Source organism: Zonotrichia albicollis, chromosome 4 (assembly GCF_047830755.1).
Source record: "Zonotrichia albicollis isolate bZonAlb1 chromosome 4, bZonAlb1.hap1, whole genome shotgun sequence".
In the NCBI taxonomy this organism is placed as follows: Eukaryota; Metazoa; Chordata; class Aves; order Passeriformes; family Passerellidae; genus Zonotrichia; species Zonotrichia albicollis.
The window spans coordinates 55660146-55682101 of record NC_133822.1 but is presented as its reverse complement, the minus strand read 5'-3'; the positions used below and the strand labels follow the sequence as shown (position 1 = coordinate 55682101).

Sequence of the window (21956 nt, the reverse complement as noted above, 5' to 3'; positions counted from 1 at the left end):
AATACTTTTATTGGTGACATTTGTGGAAATATCAGCAAACTTCACCTGCCAATTCCTAATGACATGCTTAATGTCTTTTAAAATACAGACGGCTTCAGCAGGACTGGGAGGTTTACGTGGGAACCCTGGGGGGAGAAAGGAGAGGAGGAGGGGAGAAGGCTAAATGGTGAAGCAAGAAGGTGGAGAAAAAAAGAGACATGCCATAATGACGATGAGACATGCCATGTTTTATGGAAGTACAGTAATCAGAGTGCAATAAAGAGAATAAAGAAGCTCAGACTAGACCCATTATTTCTCTAGTTTGTTCCATTACTGGGAGATTTCAAAACATTGCTGTTGTACCTATTGGACTGGGATGGTGTAAGCATTTCAGAAGAGTAACCTCCATCTAACCACATACTTAACTCCTTAAACCCAGACCTATTTGATAAGTGGTTAGATTATATTTTAAATTAAAGCTTCAGAAAGCAATGTGTAATTTCTTACATTTCAGAATGTTTGGTAACCTGATGAAAAGACTGCCTTGCAGAGAGAAAGGTGTGATTTCATACAGTTATGCTGAGTTCCTTTTTTCCAGTTTTTTTCCAGGCAAATAACTTATTTGTAAGGTTAATGTGTCAATATGCAGCTGCTACTGCTCCCTGTCCATACTGTCCTCATTTTTTAAGGGAGAGGGTAAGTATTGTGTTCTATTAGTTGACTTAGCTTTTTAAGAAGTCTGACCGTCCTGGGCCTGGAATAGAAGCATAGACCTAATGGGGAGATATGTCTGCTTACCTGCAAAGCTTTGATGGCAGCTCCAAAAGCACCTTTTGAGTTTGCTTCCAACCTGTTGGGCACAGTGGCTCTTGGCTTGCCCCATGGACCACATGCAATTCCTGCTGACATGCCTGGAGGGACCCTGTGCTTCCTCCTACCCAAATAATTCAGGGTGAAATGAGGACACCGATAACTTTTGGTACCTGTGCACCTTGGCTGCTGATCATGCATGAGGATGTCAGATGGGATGGCATTGCCCTCTGAGATCACAGTATCACAATCTGCTCCAGGTAATCCTTCTCGCTCAGGAGAGCCGTGCAATGTACAGGATGTGATGGCTGCCCTGCAGCTTATTCCCCCTGACTGAGATGTCAGCAGGGGGAAGCTGGAGATTGAGATTGCATGGCTGGGTACCTGACCTCACATTTTCTGGGTTGCTCTAAGGCTAGGGTTTGGAGGGGTAGGAGCGGGGATAAAAATGTATGTTCTGAATATCTGTGAGCACTGGCTACCTTAGCTATGTTTTGGTGAGACTTAGGCACTAACAACTCAAGAATATGATGATATTTCTGTTTGGTATTAATGAAGGCACTCAAGGCCAGTATGCAAATTCTTTCCCACAAAAATCTCTGAGAATCTCCATTAAGAGCAGATTTTTTTCTCCAATGTATGTAAATATTGAATTTTCACAGGATTTTCACTAATTAGAAACCTGCAGTTCCTTTTCTCAGATGTTTCCTCTGCTGTCTAACAATGTCAATAATTAACTGCAAAGTAGCCAGAGTGAGAAACAGAATCATGAATATTTACTTGACAGGTTTATTTTTAAACTGTCTGCCTGAAAAGCAACCTTACCATTCCAGTATTTCCCATCTCTTATATGAACAGTGAATGAAGAATTTTCTTTATTGTGGCAGACCTGAAACACAGTGGACAAAGCAGTTTATGCTTGGAACACAAAGAAAAGCAATAGAAGGGTTGGAGACCTGCAGTCGGGTGGTTCACTCTCAGATGTGGAGGCTGGCCAAATTTCCCCGGTGGCCTGGCCTTTCTGCCATGGTTCTACATCAGCAACCGAGCCCAACAAGTGTCAGGATGAATTCAAATAGCAGAATTGATTGCTGGGAATGGTTTATGCCTGTCTGCCTCTCCTTAGGTGGGGAAGGTTTGTTTAAATTTTGCCCTGCCATTTTGGCTTCAGACATTTCTCAATTTATTGGAAGTCTCTGCTTTGCAGACGCGGTTCTTTTCACCAATAACTTTGTGCTATGACATTTTACTTTACTAGCTTGTAAAGCCAGCTTACCATGAAAGTTTAAAGAAACACGACTGTCTTAAAGAATATATCTATCAGCAGTAACAAGAAAGCTGCTCTCCAGTCCTACATGATGTGGGTTTTGAAATAGGAGCCCACTTGACTTTAAATTTAAGGGGGAAAATACACTTTTCATCAACTGAGCCATTCTAAAACATAACCTTTTCAATAAATAAGCCAAGAAGAAACCTTTGAATCCAAGTACATCTGAGCTGTTAGAACACACAGGACTTGGTTGAAATTTGCACTTCACTACAATTTATCGATCCAGTTGCAAGCTTATGCTGCTCCCTGCCTGCCTCCTATTTAAAGAACAAAAATTTTACAAGCTGTGATGTTGCAACATCATTTTTTGTTTCTGTGAAAATAGACTAGAATAGAATAAATATTTACAGTTGGAAGGGACCTACTATGATCATCTAGCCCAACTGCCTGACCGCTTCAGGGCTGACCAAAAATTTAAGCATGTTGTTAAGGGCATTCCTCTAATGTTTCCTAAATGTGGACAGGCATGGGGCATGCCACACCTCTTTAGGAAGCCTGTTCCTGTGTCTGACCACATCTCAGGAAAGAAACCTCCTGTGGTGCAGCTTTGCACAATTGCCATGTGTCCTGCCACTGCATGTGAGGGAGATGAACACTGCCCTGTCCCCTTGCCCTTCTCAGGGAGCTGTAGAGAGCAATGAGGTTAGCACACATCCTCCTTTTCTCCAAAACTGCTTCTCATAGGACATTTCTTCCAGCACTTCCACCGCCTTTGGTGCCATCCTGTAACACATGCAAGTACCTTCACTTCCTTTTCAAGTGCTGGGTCCCAGAGCTGCACACAGGTACCCAGGTGAGGCTGCACCAGCTGTGAATACAGCAGGATAATCCTGTCCCATGACAGGCTGGTGATGCTGTGTTTGAGGCACCCCAGGATGGGGTTTGCCCTCTTGGCACAATGCTGCTCTCACTGAGCCTGCTGTCAGCCAGCATGCCCAGGTCCCTTCAGCTGGGCTGCTCATCAGCCACTCTTCTCCTAGTCCATGCTTGTGCACAGCATAGGTATTTCTTATTTTACCACAGTTCCTTGCCTCCTGCTGAAGAAAGTTGCCAAAGTTAGTGTAAACAAACGCTTCAATGCAGGAGTCATGGTAAGATGACAAATATGACATCTGAAAATCTGTGAGGTTTAGTTAAGTTCAGCTGAGAAGCATTTCAATGTTGTTGATTTTGGTGAAATGTCTTCATTTGCTCAGGAATTTTGTTTTTACAAACACTTTTATAACTTACTAAAAGCATTCCTAGATAATTTACTCATAATAATTCTATTATAAGCACATACAGAATTTATATCTCCCTTTATAAATTATCCTCTGTATATAATCTGTATATTGCTATGAGGAATTCATGTGCATCTTTTCTGATATATAATCTAGAAAAGAAGGGGTCTTATTTCTTCTTTCAGTGGTATCTATCTTTTTATGATATGAAATGTCCTATAAACTGCGAAAAGAAACCCTCATTTTTAAAAGGTCTTTCTTCCTGAGACAAAACAAAGATGCCACTGCCCTTGTCTTGATATCCCCCAGTGTGCCATGATTAAAGTATTTTCATTGTCTAGGCCATAAACTTTATTTTAAAGCATGTCTATTTTAATTCATGTCCCCTTGTAATTCATTGTCTAAATTCTCAGCACAGATGTATAATCATTATTTTTACTACAGCAATATCTAGAAGGCTCTACTTACTCTGGGGCTCTGTGGTGCTTGATGCTATACACCAAAGACAGTCCTCCCCTAGGCAGTATTTTTCCAAATACGTAAGTATAGTAGGTTGCCATATTCTTTTTGGTGTTTTAATTAAGTTGCTTGTGCTGCTTTTAAGATAATCAAAAGCCTGTCAGATAATTTCATTTCATATTAGAGTACAATTCTGTTTCTCTGAGCAGGAAGAATTAATCTGTTCCTGATAATTAAAGGTCTTTTCTGTGCTAAACTTCACCATCTGATGTGGGTGCATGGCAATTGAAACCAACAAGAACTGCCCACATGTGTCCAAAGGCCAGCTTTTTTCCTGAAGAGTTAACACAAGAGATTCTTCAAAATCTGTTTGTATTTCAGTGATATTTGTGATATTGCAAGGCAATGGTGCAATGTATTCAGTGACCAGTCAGCAGCACAGCCTTGGCTACCAGCAGTGCATAAGCTCACTGATGTATTTTTCTGCCATTTGAGCCTTAACAGCCTTGATGTGCCTTGGAGAGCTGAAATGGCAGCTCTGATATCCTTGCAATACACCTGGAATTGCATGGGAAAAGAAAATTGATGAGCATTACATAAAGTTCCTCAGAAAATGCCCTTGCTGATTTTTTGAGAGTCCATTGGAGGAATGAGTCAGCTACTTCATTCTCTCCTAAAGCCTGTAGGAGGGGACATCCTGTAGACTTCGTTCAGGGAAAGATTCCCTTTGCAGGTGTTAAATACTAAAGCCATACAGGAGCAGTTGCTGCTGCTTCTAACACTGCAGAGACCAAATCCCAGAAAATAAAGGGAGTCAAAGGAGTGAGTGAAAAATATGGGAGGGAAGCCAAAAAGGCAACTGGAATAAAACACAGGAAGGAAGTGGTGAAGGAAGGCAGAGACAGGGAGAGAGGAAGGAACAAGGCTTCAGAAGGAGGAATAGAGTTGGATAAACAGGGACAGAAATAGCAGCTGTAATGGATTTTTGCAGAAAAGGAGCTGCAGCTCTTAGTACAGAAAATGTGTACACAGTCATGGTGCTGTCTAAATAAGATAGAATTAAGCTGGTACTAATATTCACATCATTTACAATTTTTTTCTGCTAAGAAGGAATGCAACAAACAAACTTTAGGAAGAAGCAACTTAAAATATTTCTGTGTCAGCACAGCAAGCCCTCATCACTCAGTAGAAAACTGAAGTAATCCTACATGAATAAATAGTCTTTAAAAGAGGATCAAAGTAGGAGAGAGAGAAACAAAAGGGAAGAAACAGTCACAATTATGTTTCATCAGATTCCTTTTCTATGCCTCTGCACGTAGTTTCTTTTGTGTTTATTGTGTGTAGCTACAAGTTTACAGCTGCTTTCTTGATGTTCAATAAAAATTATTGCTAAGCCTTCCTAAAAGCTATGGGGAACTTTCTGGTACAAAAGCATCTGATGAACTTTTGAATAGCAGGTAAGGCCCCATTACTTGCATTGTTTTATCAAGTGAGTTGTTCCTCTGAATTCATTTTTGAATTCTTTTGAAAAAGAGGTCTAGGAAGTTGCCATAATCCAGAGGCAGGATGAAGTTAATGTATCTGTTGTTTTGTCAGCCCATATGACTGAGAAAATCTAAATACATGTGAGCTTGTCTAAATTATTTTTTAAATATTTAGTCCTGTAAAACATTGGAATGAATTTTTGAAAGTACTGTTATGCCAAAAAAATTTACCAATATGCTTGTTCTGGAGTAAAGCCATGAAAATCAATGGAGAACAACAGTGTCAGATTAGTTTCAAGACAGCATGAGAGGAGAATGAGAAAATAATGAAAGAGACTCTGCAAATTTTGCTTCCAAAGAGGAGGAACCTTTTCTGTTTCTTCAAGACAAAATTAAAACAAATGCTCAGTAAGAAATTAATATAAAAACAGAGCTAGTCTGTTGTACCTTCATTAAAAAAGCGAGTGCAGGTGCGTTTAGGGGTCACTCTAACCTTAGCACCTCATGTGTGTGGCGCCCCAGTGGGGCATTGGGTTGTGCTAGATGTGTGGCAGAGCCCAGGAACTGACCAGGGTATCAGCCAGGGTCCAGGCCAGGCTCAGGTCTGTGATGTTGGGTTTCATGTCTCTGCAGTTTTGCAGTGTGCAGTGCTGGCTCTCGGAGCACCCTCCTGGCCAGGCCAAGCTCAGGTCAGCTGGAGGCGATGGGCTGCTCCTCCCTGCAGGGACACAGCAGCTGGCCCAGTGTACTGGTGCTTGCTGGTGAACGTGCTGGCTGGAAGGAGCTCCCTGGCAGGGGTGAGGAGCGCTGTGGCACATGGGATGCAGGCTCCTGGTGCCAGCAGTGCTGTCAGAAGCAGGGTGGTGAGACCCAGCCAGCTGCCTGCACTTCCACAGCCATCTGTCCTGCTCCTGCACAGCTGGAGCGGCCAGGAGTTAGTCCTCCACGCTGGGAGAGATACAGGTCTTGTTGTGCTACCTTAAATTGAATTTAAAAATAAAAAAAAATAAAGTCTGCATTGGGCTTAACTGCATGCCTTAAATGGGGAGTTTTAATAATGGGCCAACAGCAGCAGTTTGAAGTATCTTACTGAGGAAAAGGTCACTGTGCCCATAAGTTATCCCAGCATTTGATCAGCGGAGTCTTTTCCGAAGACTTTAGGACTCATTATTCACTGCTTATAAAGTCACTTGAGATATAATAAGTCTTTTTATAGTAATGAAAGAACTCCCACAATTAGCCAGAAGGCAGCCATCTATCTTTTTAAACTACTCGGTTCAGAGGAGACCAGGAGTTTCAGTCGTCTGTGTGTGGATGAATTGTTATGACAGTGATAAGTGTAGCATTCATGTGGCGATGCCAGCCATGACTGGGGTTTTTTTCTGTTAGTGAAATGTGGAGTATGACTCCCTAAAAGGAAAAAAGTGACTACATGTTATTTAGAGTCCTAAAATCTGCCATTTAGCCTCTTCCATTATTCTTTGGGAACTGCAGATGATTAAAGAATGTCATTAATTTTGTCTCCTAAAACTTTAATGGCAGTTACATTTGAAGAGCCTCTTCTCTGAGAAAAGTACATATCTTGTAAGAGAAATTGGAGAGTGAGCTCGTGGTGGAGCAGAGACACCATGAAGTTCACAGAAGACTATAGCATTCAGTGCAAAGGCTTAGAGATAAAAAATGTTCTTTCTGAGCACGCAGGCTGGCCTTTGATTGTATTTTTCCCATCATCAAAGGATTACTGCATGTGGTAGATCTCTTGAGAGATTTATTCAATGCCCTATCCCCAAACAGGAAAAGTTTGCAATGATTAATGTAATGAATGATGTTCTAATTATATCAAGAAGTAACACACGTATTTTATGCATGCCACAGCTAGTTTAGTCTTTATTGCCCTCAGGCAGAATCTTAATATCATCAAAAAAACTGTTTGTCAATATTAAAAGCAATTTGCATAGTAAATATACCCCAGCCTTGCAACACTACCATCTGGGTTAGCTGAGCATTCGTGTTGGTACCAGGAGGTGCTGGTGAAGGCAGACCTCATGAGTGCTCAGCTTTCCAGCTGTCACCCTGGGAGGATGACAAGTTCCCAGCCTGTGGGGAGGGGACAGGTTCAGTGAGAGGGCAGTGGGAGGTCTTTGTAGAGAAGAGTTCAGGAAAGGAAAGATGGAAGGTTTGGGAATCAGCAGGCGTGAGAGTCCTAGGGAGTAAAGAAGGGCCTGCACTGAAAGAAAAAGACAGAGTGAGAAGAGCCAACAGACTAAGAGAGAGAACAGAGGCAGCAAAGGGAAAGAGGAATGAGGCTGGGAATACAAACTGGAAGAGCATGCAAGAAAGATGGTGATTGCAGCTAATCACAGGTCTGCTGGGTAGATTAAGGGAGTTGGAAAAAGACAACAGCAGTTGATCACAAATACTTGTCTACCAGCAGTTGTCTCCAGGCAGCTCACTCTGAAACTAATGCAGTAATTCTTGAATTTAATTTGGTGATTTCATTTCACTCACACGGCAAATGCAGATAACACAAACCAAGAGAATTGCAGATAATTGTTATGTTCACTCTTTCAAAACTTAAATGAATTTTTCTGAGCTCTTGTACTTTTTGAGCTGAGCTTTCTGAGCTGTTCTGATGTTGTTGGACATCAACATTAAAGGACTTGAAAGGATCTTTGTGAGATGTGCATTGTTCTAAAAGACAGTGATGATTTGGAGGAAATATTCACCAGTTGCACTGACTGCCAAGCCTCATGTTATGAAGTGCAGAAATTAAGTTTGCATTTTGGCTACAAATTAAAGCTGCTGAGTAATGATTAAAAACTTGTTGGAGCAGTGATAGTTATCCTAGAGATGAGAATTGTAGCATCCAAGTCGTTTTTAAGAGATGTCCCAAGGTGAGGGCCCAGAACCACAAACAGTCTTTAGGAATGGAAATGTCCCTTGCAGTGTTAGGGAGATTGAAATGCTCAAAGGCATTTGTAGTGAATGATCACTGTACCTCACCCAGCCAGCTAGAAGCAGGCTGTAGGCACGCACCTAAAACACAATCAATTTCTTGTACTCAATACCATAAATGCATTTAGGCAGTCGATACGTTTGGGATTTAAAACCCCAAAACCTCCTCCCAAAGTTGGGGGGATCTTCAATGATTTCTTTGCTTACAACAGACTTGAATGTTTTTTCAAAACATGGAGCATGATTCTGCGCACAATTTTGGGAGATGCTTCTAGCAGTGCTTTTGTTTTATTTAGAGGTGACTGAGTAGAGACGGCAAAATCACAAAGAAAAAAGATACTGAGTTTCTATTTGTTGGAGAACCAAAGTTTCACAAGCACAAGGTATTAGTTACCTTGCTCACTAGTTTGCTGTATTAACTGCAGATGTGATGAGGACTATTTGTCCATTCTCTGTACATCTGCCTGGGACAATTTTTTCCATTCCAGTTTGAAAATCTTCTGAATTCCCTAGGACATCTTGTTGGGCAATACTTCCAGGCAGTGTCCAGCTTTTTGCTGGGGTCTTTCCAAAATATGTCATGTCTGTCCATCATAGAGAGAAATTCTAGCTGTCAGACCTGCCCTCGGATGCACTGATCTCAGTGAACAACTCTGACAAAATGAAGTATCGTCTTGAGGTCAGTTGAAAGGAGGGTGCTTTTCTTCTGGCAATTGCTGTTTAAAATTATCACAATTGCCTAGAAGTCACTGGGTTGTCTCGCTCTGAGAGGAAATTTTACAGAGTGGAAATAGGTACATTTTTATGTTTTCCCAGTTTTTGTAACCTTTATTTTGTCTTGCTCAGATAAAGACTTACCCACTGGCTTTTCAACCACAGTAGATTTCTGCTAATTACTGGGAAATAGAGGTGGTGTGCTGGTTACACACAGAGATGCACGGAAGGCTGCAGTACTGGCTGTTGCCTGAGCCTATCCAGTATCGTTGAACCAGCTATACAAACCAGCTATCAAACAGCACAAACCTCAGCTCTACAGGTAATAGAGATGTAATTCTTGTTATAAGCCTGTGGTTCAGCTTGAGGGAAGCAGCCGGAACCTGCATGTTCAGCAGCTTGTGTGGCTTTTAGGAAAGATGACAAGATTTCACATTCAGGGCAGCAAAGGATCAAATTGGAACAAGAGTCGCTTAACTCATCTGGCCAAGGAAGAGAAAATGTCATTAACCAGCATAATAGAAGTTGTCCCTTTACTGAGCTTGCATGAACTCTGACTGAGGTAGTGGTATTGGATAATGGCTGAATTTGCTGTCTTTCAGATTAACTTGCTGAAGAAATGCGGCTTAGTACTAAACTGTAACCTAAAATGTCAGTGTGTCAAATGCCCTTTCTGTAGATGAGCTATCACACGAGTGTTAGCAGAAGACTCAGTGTCCCTCTGCAGCATGGGTGTCACTGGGAGCAGCTGACAGGCTGGCACTGTGACATGTGCAATGCCAACCTGCCCTGCCCAGGTAGCCTCGCAGCTGTTGGCCCTCAGCAGTAGAAGTTTCCTAGAGTTTCTGCATGCCAAAAGCTGTAAATCTGGAAGGAAGCTGAGATGTTTTTGTTCTTTTTTCTCTGTTGCCTGCAGTTAGGAAAGGCTCAGATTCCTGTCCTAAAGAAGGACTGGTCAAACTTAAGGACAGTGTTCGATCTTTGTGCCAGTCAGCTGTCCAAGGATGCACCCAGGGAATGGTAGCCTGGGTGTATTTAGGGTGAGAGACTGAAGGTGGGGAGACTGCTGTGATGAGAGCAGATTTAGCACCTGTCAGGTCAGGGGCATCTTCTGCGTGGGTGTTGAAATCTCCTAGGACAGTGAGCCTTGTGTGAACTCCATCATCGTGTCAGACAGCATCTCTGTCATTTAGCTAGGAAAGCTGTGTGTCTAGACATCTCTGCTCTTGCAGAACACTTCAGTTATTCTTCCCATTGCCTCTGCTGAATAAATGAAGTGTCTCAAAGGATTTTACTTCAGCAGAGGTGATCTTAAATTTAAACTTTCATATGCCAGATATTTGCTGAGGGTAGGAGGTTATCTCATGAACTGCTTATGATTTTGTGATGATTGTATTCACATGACTATACATACTTTTTCCTTTTTTTCTCTTTTTTCTGCTATTTTCCTTTTTCTCTTAATATGGAAAAAGTAAAGCCTACTGAAAACATTTGTGTTTCTGGCTCTTTCAAAAATTCTACCCAGCATGAAATCAAGATCAAGAGCAGAAAAGTGTTAGAAAACAGACAAGGCAGTTTAAATTTTCAGTCACAGGCACTTAAGTCCTGGAAGCAGTCTTCATTGAAGGACTGATTTTTCTTCACCTTTTCTTTAGCACTCATAACATTAAGATAACTTAACAACCATTTTTCTACATATTTCATAGTCACTGTTTTGTTATTTAGTCCTGTCCTTCTCTGCTGCCCACCTCCCTGTGTGGGAACAGCCTGTGTGCACTGGTGCTGGCATTAGAAGTGGCAGTTGGCCAATGTCATTTGATGTTTGCATGAAAGACAAAGCCCATTTCCTTGTTTATTTTCTGATGCTGATGAAGTTTTGCATGTGGCTGGGTTTAGAGCAAGAATCCAAAGGGGATGGCAAGGATCCAGGCAGTGGCCACTAGTCACTCTGGGGGAGATGTTGACAAGTGGCCCAGACTTTGCAGTGTGTCCAATAGCCAGGGATGGGGGAGAGAGCTTTCATTAAACAAAAGCTTAATCAAAGAGGGGAGGAGGATGGTTTACATGAGAAAAGATATATTCTTTACTTAACATTCACAACTAGCTTGTGGATTAATTAGCCCATCTGCTACAACAAATGTATTCCCTTGTCTTTGTGTTGACTGTTAAAAGTGACTGATTTCTCTATCCACTTAAAATAGTATCCTGGATTCCACTGAAAGTAACCTTTCAGAGGCGAGGAATTTATTTAATCGTCCACTAAGAACCTGTAAATGGCTTGTTATAAATAAGTGCTCAGCTGTCTTTAACTCCCAGGGTAACTGTGTGTGAGAGTTAAGTTGGGGGATAATGCAGGAAGAAGATCCTTAAAGAGCCTGCAGGGAAAGTGCTTCCAACCCCATATGTAGTACTGGCTTCAGGGTTTTAAAAAATTCTCCTCCGCCCCAAGTGGGCAGGACAGCTGCCAGCATAGAGTAATTCAGCTATATATTTTCTTCTGAAAAAGGAGGCATTTGTAAATTATGTGACCTTTGTGCAGATCGACAAAGTGTGTTGATGAACTTCAAGTGACAGTTTAAACAAGTATTGAGTCCACTGTGCTTGTGTTTCATAAGAAACCAAATAAAGGAGAGAATGTGTTTGAAGTCATCAAATTAAATAGGCATTTAAATGAAAATAGAGGTCAGACATAGGTTCCCAGGATAAATGAAAATGTGTATCTTTTGTGATTTTTCACATTCATGTGATTTTAAAATATTATTATTCTTTAGAAATAAAATTTGCATGTAAATGGCATTATTGTGAATTTATGTCTATTTCCTCAGAATAAGTGATAAGTGTTGACTGATGTGAATAGACAGAGCTTCTGGTTTTCAAAAAAAAAAAAGGGTTTTGTATGCTATCCAAATGTCTTTTAGATTGTTGATGTGGATCTGTGATCAAATGGTTATCTTGTGCCAATATCCACATGGTTCAGCTGGGATACAGAAGGATTGCATGTTTTATTCTTGAATAGAGGAAAAGAATTGATACATTGCTATGTGGTGTTTATTCTCAAACATGTACTTTTAGGAGAAACACCATATAGTTGTCTGAAGCTGAAAAAGTATTGAAAGGGACTGGGGAGCCAGGAAAGTAATTTTTCTATTCTTAGGGCCTTAGGTATGAGCGTCCCTCAGACAGCCTATAGGCCACTCTTTTTATAAAAGTCACAGACACTGAAAAACTGTGACCTTGATAGGATCTGAGTTAGAAACAAGAATGAAGCAGAGACTGAAGAGTGTCAGGAAGACCCAGGCTTGAAGCTTTATCTCGAATTGCCTCCATTAGATGGCGCTGAGTCTGAACACCCTGGCAGTGTCACTTGTGTTAGCAGGGAGGGTTTGCAGAAGTTCTCTTCTGGGGGAAATTTCTTTGGTTTTCTTATAACTTAATTTTTTCTTTGACAGCTCTGGCTTTTCCTCTTAGATACAACTGATATTTTCCCATGCAAATTAAATGATAATTAATTATGATTTTATGGATGATAGTCTAAATGATAAAATTATAACATTAAATCTTAATTTTTCTGCTTCAGTTATCAGACAGACCAGAGATATGCATTGATCTTAGGTGACCAGCCTAGCTGCCATTTGAATTACCTGGTCACAGTCTAGGCTGCAGTGGTGTGGTACTTTTGGGTGCCCCAGGCACTCAGCATAAAGAGTTTTGAGCTTTTATATGTACAGAAATGTGTTCAAAATTTGTAGGCTTCTCATCAGTGCATCAGGTCCAGCTAGAAAGATCAGCTGACCTTTACATTGGTGGCTACATCACAGTGCATTTATTTGGCATGTCCTTGTGAGTGACATGGGCGTGAAAGGGCTGATTCTTTGGAAATTAAGTCAGAGGAAAGATGATGCTACCTTGTACTTGTGCATATACTCTGGAAATGTACTGAATTGATATATACTTGAAATTAATGGTAAGCAGTATGCTAGCCATACACATAAATATGATAGGACTATGGTTGCACAAGTTTCTTCAAAATGTTGCTGAAGGCTGCTGAGTTATTGAGGCTCTTTTGAGTTTGCTGACATTGTTCCTGTTTGCCTTTGTCCTTTTTGACAAGAAATTTCCAAGAATTTCTTGAATGAAGGAGTGATGTGGCAGAGAAATTTTCATTTCCACCGCTATTTGCAAACATTGTGGAAAAGTAATTTATGGGTCTGTCCCATTTCTGGGGAGGGTTCATTAAGTTTTATGAAGTTTTTATGACACATTGTCCATACAAAGAAGATAATTTGAGCATGACCTTGTGGCAGACTCCTATTTCTGATTTGCTGGCAGTGTAGAAGTTTTCCTGGGAATATAAATTTTAAGCAGGTTTTGGTGCCTTCAGGTATTCACATTTCATACTAGAAAACCCTGCCTTTCTACCCCAGCACAGGATCATCTCATTTCCACAATATCTCACAACAGTTAGGTCCTGTGTAGCAGTCAACAGGGGTCCCACTGCTCTGGAACCAGTGGAATAGTATTTTCTCTGAAAGGATGTTGCACAGCCCTGTGTTCAAGGGCTTAGCTACTGACTGCCATTGAGCAATTACCCTTCACATTTTTTAGTGGGCTGATGCTTGCAAATCTTGCCCCAAGCACCTGAATTTGTATAAATTTAGCATAATCAAACCTTGCAGTTACATTATTTTAGGCCTCATCTAGACCAGGAGGAATTTGCTGCTTTGCCTGTAGCAGAAAGAAATCTTGGCACAATATTTTAGTTTTGCCAAGCTATGCTACATTTGCAATGTAATTTTCTCTGGTTGATTATTTGTCTGTTCATAGCAAATTATTTATTGAGTTAGTTCTCTTTCCTTGAAAGACCAGCAGCTGACTGTGCTAGTTCAATCTTCCTATCTGTGGTCTTAATGGTTGTATAATGGCCGTAGCAGATAAGTGACAAAACATTGAAAATTGGCCTTGTTTCTTTTTAGACATCAGAGACGTGTTTATTGACATCTGCATTAATAACAGTGCTATGCCAGAAATCCTTTAAAACAATTGCATACCACAGAAAATGCTGAAATTTAAAATTAAAGGCACCCTTCCTATTTTAGCTGTATTTTACAAAGTTAATAAAATAGGATAAGAGGAAATAATATAAATTACTTTCTAAATATTGGGGTTTTTTTTGCTGTGTTTGGATATCATTGGGTGGGACAGTTATGGAAGAGTTCAAACCTTTTCTAATTTCTGGGAAAGATTAAAGAACTTATTTCTCCTTCCATCTGTATATTCCCTCTTGCATGGATACCAAAATATGCTCATCGATGTCATCAGGGGCTTGATGTGCCGCACAAATAATTCATCCCCCTATATTTTACACCCATGTTTTTATGCTGCCTTTTCTCTCACCCTGGCTGTTTTCCCTGTTTTCCCTAGGTCAATGGGAAGGACCTGTCCAAGGCCACTCACGAGGAGGCCGTGGAAGCTTTCCGCAATGCCAAGGAGCCCATCGTGGTTCAGGTGCTACGACGAGCCCCAGCTGCCAAGGCTCACAGCGGCTCTCAGGATGTTCGGCTCATGGATGCCAGCACTCAGACTGACATCACTTTTGAGCACATCATGGCTCTGGCCAAGCTAAGGCCTTCCACACCACCAGTTCCAGATATCTGCCCTTTTCTCCTTTCAGATAGGTATGGTTTATCTTTTTCTGCTGTTTACCTGCAGGATTGAGGCATTGCAGGGATGATCTTTTTGCCTTCTCCTGAAAAATCTCAGGAACGCTTTAAATAAATAATAAATGTTGTTGATAACCACTATCCTATACAGGCTTCAGTGACAGCTTTCCTAAACTCTGCTTGTAGATTAGGGCTACAGGGAGGAATCTCAGACATGTTTACTTTGTGTTTATATATCCGTTCATCCAAAGCTAAGCCCTAGTCAAGAAGAAAAACACTTCTGTGTTCCAAAGTACCAAAAAGGCTTTTTCAGACCTAGAAAGAGCTTGTCTTGTTTTCTTTTCTTCCAATTTTTTTTACAAAAACAAATCAAGGAAACAAGTGATTTAATATAAAGTTCCCCTTATCAAAAGCAAAACAATTCCAAAAATATAGATATGAAAAAGTACCATTTCATCTGTCATATGGCAAAATATATTAATTAAATTATCTCTCTTTGGAACTGAATTGGATGTGAACACCAGCAGGTGGTGCTTATACATAAATAGGGTGTAGGGTTCTTCCTCTTTTAACCCCACCTCATAAATAACATCATGTTGTGGGTGACCTCAGATGACCCTACAGACCCTCTGTAGCCTGCCAAAAAATATTATAGCCCAAGAGCCTTTTCACTGATTTGCTGGCACGTTGTGTGGGTTTGCAGAATTGATGCTAATGCAGAACATGACACTTTTAACTTTGATGTAGGTCCATTTTTAGAAAGTCTGGGCTAGATGGATTTGGCTTACTGCTGACTGCTGCACAGCAAGGAACAGGATACATGTATTTCTGAGTTTTTACTGGGTATTTCTAAACTCTGGGCTACTGTGATTGAAGTTCCCGTGCCCTCAGCATGGGGAAGAGTTTTCAACCTCTGCTAAAATAGGTCCACCCTGGATAATACACGGTTGGGATCCAGCCTTGAGTCTAAAGATGCTGTAAAGACCTCATTCTTTGTGTTCCAAACCCATTTAACAGTACAATATACTAACATTTGTAACTGTGTAGTTGCTCAAGTGCACTTTACCATGTTGTTACCACTTTAACACAAGTGGATATTGCTGGTTATTTTACATAAATTCTTGAGCAGTTTGTGAGCCTGATATGGCCTGTAGATTAAGACTATGACCAGATAACTAGTGAGTTGCCCCCAGCCATGACACAGCACCTGAATCTGGAGTTATGTACCCTTATGGGTGTAAGAAATCCAAAATTACAGTGAAGCAGTTTGGTTCAAACCAGATCCTTATAAGAAATCACCCTGTGTAAATATGCCTAAAGATGAATCCAGCAAAATGAACTCAACCAGAGCATGAGCTTTTCAGGGAAAACAGCCTGTGCTGCTTCTTGGTACTGGCTCTTTCAGGTACTTGGTTCTTTCAGGCTGTCCAGCCGTTCAGACAAGCATTTCTGAGATGAGAAAACTATGAAGTGAGACTGGGTTGGCAGCAGGGGGACGAGGTGACAGTGGAGGGGGGTGAGGTGGGACCTTTTAATTTAAAAAAAACCATATTTTCTCATCTATTGTTATTGTACTGCTTTGTTCCACATAGCTGCCATTCTCTTCACCCAGTGGAGCATGAATTTTATGAAGGCAATGAGTATCTTTCCAGCCTGCCTGCTGATGCAGATAGAGCAGAGGACTTTGAGTATGAGGTAAGATCATGGGCACACTTCACCCTCTCTTTCTGTTATTACAGATATGACATTTACACAGCTGATAGCAGGCTCCTCTGAGAAAAAGAAGAGTGGGAATACTTCTTAAAAATCATCACAAAAGGCAGTTTTGTGTTATACCTGTGTGATGTCACAGGATTTACTGGGGTTAGGCTAGGGTTAGGCTAAAGATGTGAAATTTGAAAGCAGAATTCTGCAGTCTAGGAGGCTTGTTTAACATGTTCTGTCTTTCTGCAGTGGAGGCTGTAACTCAAATGCTTCTCTTTAGTAGATTTAACACTTTAAAGCACCTTTCCACAAATCGTTACTGGAAGCTTTATTGCTTTCCTCCTCCTGCCTCTAATTTTAAGAATCAATTGTCCTTGTATTTCATACATTAGAAATCAGTCTTCTAGATATTTGGGTGTGTGCCTGAGTGTTTTTAAGATCGTGCTTCAAATTGGACAATGATTATAGTTTTTATTACTTGCTCTTTGATATTTGACATTATAAGTATTGCAATTATAAGAGATTGTGCTCTGTACCACAAATCTCCCTTTGCTGCTAATTTATTGCACTGTCTGGTGACGAGGGTGGATGTTTTTCTGAGTCACTGGAAAATCATTATGTGAAGCTTCCCAAAATGATAACATATGATTAGTGATGTTGCTCTTCATTAGATTTTCATTTCAATATCTAAATAATCTACTTGTCAGTCAGTCATTAGCTTTTCATGTTTTCCACTGTCATCTAGTAACAAAATATTTATAGGAACAGGCACAAGAAGCAGATGGTTTTTTTATTATTAAAGTGCTGAGTCTTTTCATAAGTTCAAGTTACTCTGTTTTAAATAAGAATGATTATAAAAAATTTAAAATCTTTAATACAAGATTAAAAACTTCCCACCCTCCTGTTTGCTCTACTTTAAGAAACCCTTTTAAAGGTTTCATATGACTGGATGGCATTTGGAAATTAAATGAAAGGCAAGAGCCTTGGCAAATACTCAGTGAGTTCACTTTTATTGTGTCTTTAGCATCTAAGATGCTCAACTGCACGTTCAGCCCATTGCTCTTCCAGCAGACAGGGGAATCTGGAAAATCAAATAACATCTACTCAGTGGATCTTATCAGAACAAGCAAACTTTTATTTGAACTCCTCAAAAAATCATTGCTATGGATAAGTGAAATGATTATTTCTTCCCAGTTGGATTTTGGTGTAGGGTCTCACAGCATCAGTGTCTCAGACTTCAAGTTTTATTTTGGCTCCCCCTGTGTAATACAATATTAAATTTCTCTGTCAAGTGTGTTTGTTCATGATGCTTGTTCCTGAAATGTAATAGAAACGATTTTTTTTTCTGGTAGTATGTAATTTAATTAGTAATGTAAGCATCTAGAATTTTTTTTAATGGTAAAATAGAAATAATTTTCAACATTTATATATTACTATCAGTGACACTTTTTAAAGGGTCTACCTGGTGGAATCAAGTCCTCTTTGTGGCCATTATTTATCCCTAATAATGGCTGGCATAAATGCTGTGACTACAGTAAATGTTTGGACAGGTTCTCAGTTGCCTGTGTTCTCTGCTAATCACAACATCATAGTCATTAATTTGCTGTTAGCTGTGATTCAGTTGCCTAGGGCATATTCACTGAGTGACTGAAATAAAGTGTTTGATGTGAAATTTAAATGGGAAAGAAACTGTCTAGACTCCTTTGAGAAGAATGTTTTCTACTAAATATGTGCGTTTTTAGGAGGAACAAGAATATCTCACAGCCTTTAATTAGCAGAGCTCTAAACATTAAAGATATTCCCAAAGTTTAAGCCCATATGGTAATATTATGGTTTAGGTTACTCACTGGTTGTATTATCTGCTATTTCAAGTCCCTGTAAGAGCTTATTAAGCTCCCTTGCCATTACCAGGGATCTGGAAAAACTGAGAGCACTGTCCTCAGAGTTATACATCTCCATCCCAAAAAAGAGTCTCAGAGTCAAAAAGAAATTCCCAGCTCCTGTTGCCAGTCCTGGGGAGAAGCAGCAGGGCAGGGGTGGAGTAGAGGCTATGCTCCAATGCTAAACTTACAAAACTGTATTCACCCTATGTGATGTGGGCATTTTTCCTCACTTTCCTTTGGAGATCTCCAATTAAAGACCAGATTTTATATTACTTCCTGTATTAAATTGTCTCAAAAGTGTGTTGCTTTGTTTCTAGATTTTTAACACATCATATCCAGCATCTTAGGGTGAAAGCAGCATGGAGAAGGGTGCAGAAGCCCTGCTCATGCCACCCCTCAGTCTGCAGGCTGGATGGAAGAGCCACAGAGTGTTCTCTATCTCACATTGATTGATTTGTCCTGTGTTTAGGAGAAAGAGGTTTATTGTTTTTACTGTGCTTTATTTAGAAGGATGATTTTATCAGTGTTCCTTGATTTTATAGTTGTTTTTTCATTTGTGACAACTTTCTGGTTAAACTTTAGCTAATCATACGCAGCCAAAAACTTGTCTGCTGTCAAGAGCATGATTCTGTTTCCAAAATACACATTAATTTTCCCATTGTACAAAAGGATGGAGATAAATAGCTCACAGGTCTCCATTTTAAATGGATTAAAATCCAAACGTGGAGATTTCAGAAGGGAATTGAAACAAGACAGTGAGCAGAAAAAGAACTACAACACCACCTCATTATTTCCTAGAAATGGTTTGTAAATGAAGAATGCATCAGTTCTGAGACACAAACACAAAATATATGGCCACATTAGGAAGTAAGGAAATAAGATGATTAGCAAAGGGGGTGCTGGAAACAAAAATGTTTTCCAAGAAAGGGAAAGACCTGAAAAACTCTAATCGCTTTGGTTCTTGCTTACAGATATGTGCTAGTGTTTAAGTACCTGAGCTACCACCATGAGACACCAAGAGGAGGATCATATATGATGGCCAGCACTGGGGCTATGGACTTACACTTGCAGTGGTAGGATTAGACACTTATAAGACTCTTCTACTCCAGCTGTAAGCTAGAAAAACCCCATGGGCTGTGGTCAGATTGTCACACTGCAATGAACTCAAGTATGGGCCAATTGTCTTGGAAGGATGCACTCCCAGGGAGGCTCATTAGGCTCCATACAGTACCCTACTTTAAACAAATGGCTGGGAAGATGATGAAGCTGGGGGATTTTCATCTGCCAGCTTGAGCATTCTTGTGTTGTTACTGCAAAAATTGTCCTAAAAGAAATATGAATTGCTGGTAGATGGTAAGGCAGAGCCCACATCAGTCAGTGTTGGCAGAAAGGCATCAAAAGATTTGCAATTCTTGCATAGCCAGATACTCATGAGGACTTTTAAGAAGCAGGAATGGACTGATGTGTAAGTGTTCCATTGGACTTTTAATCGATATCACTGAAAGAGAGCCAGAGATATTCAGAACAAACCCACCCAGCCTGACTATGAGTGGCTTTCTGCTGCTGGACAAGTGAGTTTAGATTATAGATCCCACTTGCTGGTTCCAATGAGGTGAAATGACTAAAAACATCACAGTCCCCAGTAAATCTGTGTTAAACTTTGCTCTAAAATTTGTCCTTGTAAGAATAGAGGCTACAGGTCTAGGGAGGAATAAGTAAGCTAATGGTGCACACTTAATAATATTTCTAAACCTACTATCCAGGAGAGGGAAACTTTGTATACTTGTTTCAGAGCATTAACAGTAATACAGAAATCAAGGGGACAGAGTCATTGAAATGGTGGGACAGTTACAAAAATAGGTAGAAAAAAGATAACCAGCAAAGAATGTTGTAAAGACAGAGCTGGTCAAAAGAAAATATAACTGATATCTGTCCTGTGCAATCAAGTCTAATGAGACAAGAAAATAAGATGTTACAAGCAGGCACAAGCTGGTAGTGCTGTTTAGTCACCAGGTCCTTATCCATGGGCAGAGACCTTCATACTATGAAGTGGCTTTTGAGGAAAAAGCAGACTGGGAGGTGATTGCTTTCTGCTGGGGGATTACAGCTTTTAAAACCTCATATATCTCAGATGGGAAAAGCTGAGGATTTCCAGCTGAATGCTTCTTCCAAACAGCAAAAGCAGACATCCCTGAGAAGGAATAGGAGTGGTTTGCATTTTCTGTTGTTGCATATCTGAGGAAGACTATACTTAAATTTGCTGTCAACATTGAGGTGTTGTTTTTTGGAGGAAGGTTGGGTGTTAGTCAATGTGGATGCACAAAGGAAACCAGAATAATTGCCTAAAATACTTTATAGCTCTGATTACTTTCATTTCTAAGCACAAGTGATTGTTTCAGCTTTCAGGAGCCTGGAAAATTATATCAACAGTCCATCATATCAGGAGGGAAACATTTCAGAGTGAAAAAGGGAGAATGGCAGCCATTGTGTTAGCCCACCTGAGTCTGATGACTTTAGTTCTAATGCACACCAATGCTAGGCCTGATAGATTGGGAGAGTTTTAAGACCAGTACCTCTGAAAAGTTGCTTAGGATAGAGTTGACCTTATATGAAATTATGAGGCATTCTGATGCTCTTCACTTAAAAACCATTGAGCAGCTTTATGTTACTTTTTTGCTCCATTACTTTTTTGTGCATATCAGTAAGCATGCAGAGAGCCACATGAATCATGTGCAGGTAAAATATTTCTGTGGTCATGTTTTATGGAGCCTTTTGTGTCCAGGCAATGAAAGGATAAGAGTTCTTGGAGGAAAGAGCATGGTATTTTGAGAAAAAACCGTGTGAGAAAAAAAAACCATTTTGAGAAAAAACCATGTGATACTTTTCCCACTTGGAGCATGAGCTGGAAACTACACACATGCTGTGTGGATTCTTCCCATCCTATAGAAAATAGGACTTCTGGAAATTAGAATATTCATATGCAAGTTGCTATACTGCATCATCCTCCTCCTGAGCACAGCAGTACATAGTGCTCTGAGGGTTGGCTAATACTTCAGGGCAAAAATTATTACTCTTAAGATCATGTTCTGATTTGTAGACCCAAGGGACAGATTTTTCCATCAGAATACGGAAATAAATGTTGAATGCAAATGCTAATTTATGGTTATGCACAGCCATTCATTTAAATGTTTTGATAAGTATTTGCACTCATAAATCTGTTAACTGTAAATTTAGATTAGTCCATCAAATTTACTATTGGTCTGATCCAAACCTGCTGAAATTCCTAAGGTTTTGTATTGACCTGAGCATTTCTGGATCAGATGCTGCCAGCTGTTTTCACAAACAACTAAAAATGGGTCTAGAATAGATATGAACTAGAAACCTTTTGGAATTGGCCATAAGTATTTGTTTAGACATCTTTCCACTGAACATAGGGGAAACTTTTACCCTGCTCTTCTTATTCTTCTACTGTATCTGAGCATTGCAGTAGATACAGTGCAGCAGTAACACACTGGTTCCCTCTTCCAGTAATACTCATCCCATTGTGATGAGCAAAGGTTTTCAGGAGTAAATTCAAATTTATCAGTTCTGTGACATTACACTTTTGAAGAGATTGATTTTTATTGGCATTTTTTTCCTTAGAAATAAAGGAGTAATTTCAGATTAGCAGTCTGAGTGAGGCTGTTTTTCTGAGTAAAGTTACTTGAACACCTATAAGTATTTATGGGTTGAGGCTCTCGTGGGCCACTGAAGAGTGG

At 40.2% G+C, this 21956-nt stretch overlaps 1 protein-coding gene across 3 annotated transcripts in view; it reads left to right on the top strand.

Moving 5' to 3' along the window:
- The window catches only part of PDZRN4 (PDZ domain containing ring finger 4), a 228605-nt gene that overhangs the window by 175351 nt on the left and 31298 nt on the right, over nucleotides 1-21956 (top strand). For all 3 annotated transcript variants that reach the window (XM_074539849.1, XM_074539848.1, XM_074539850.1), the window contains 2 exons: nucleotides 14373-14626; nucleotides 16204-16306. In XM_074539849.1, coding sequence (XP_074395950.1) covers nucleotides 14373-14626; nucleotides 16204-16306 — 357 coding nt within the window. The remainder of the gene's footprint in view (nucleotides 1-14372; nucleotides 14627-16203; nucleotides 16307-21956) is intronic.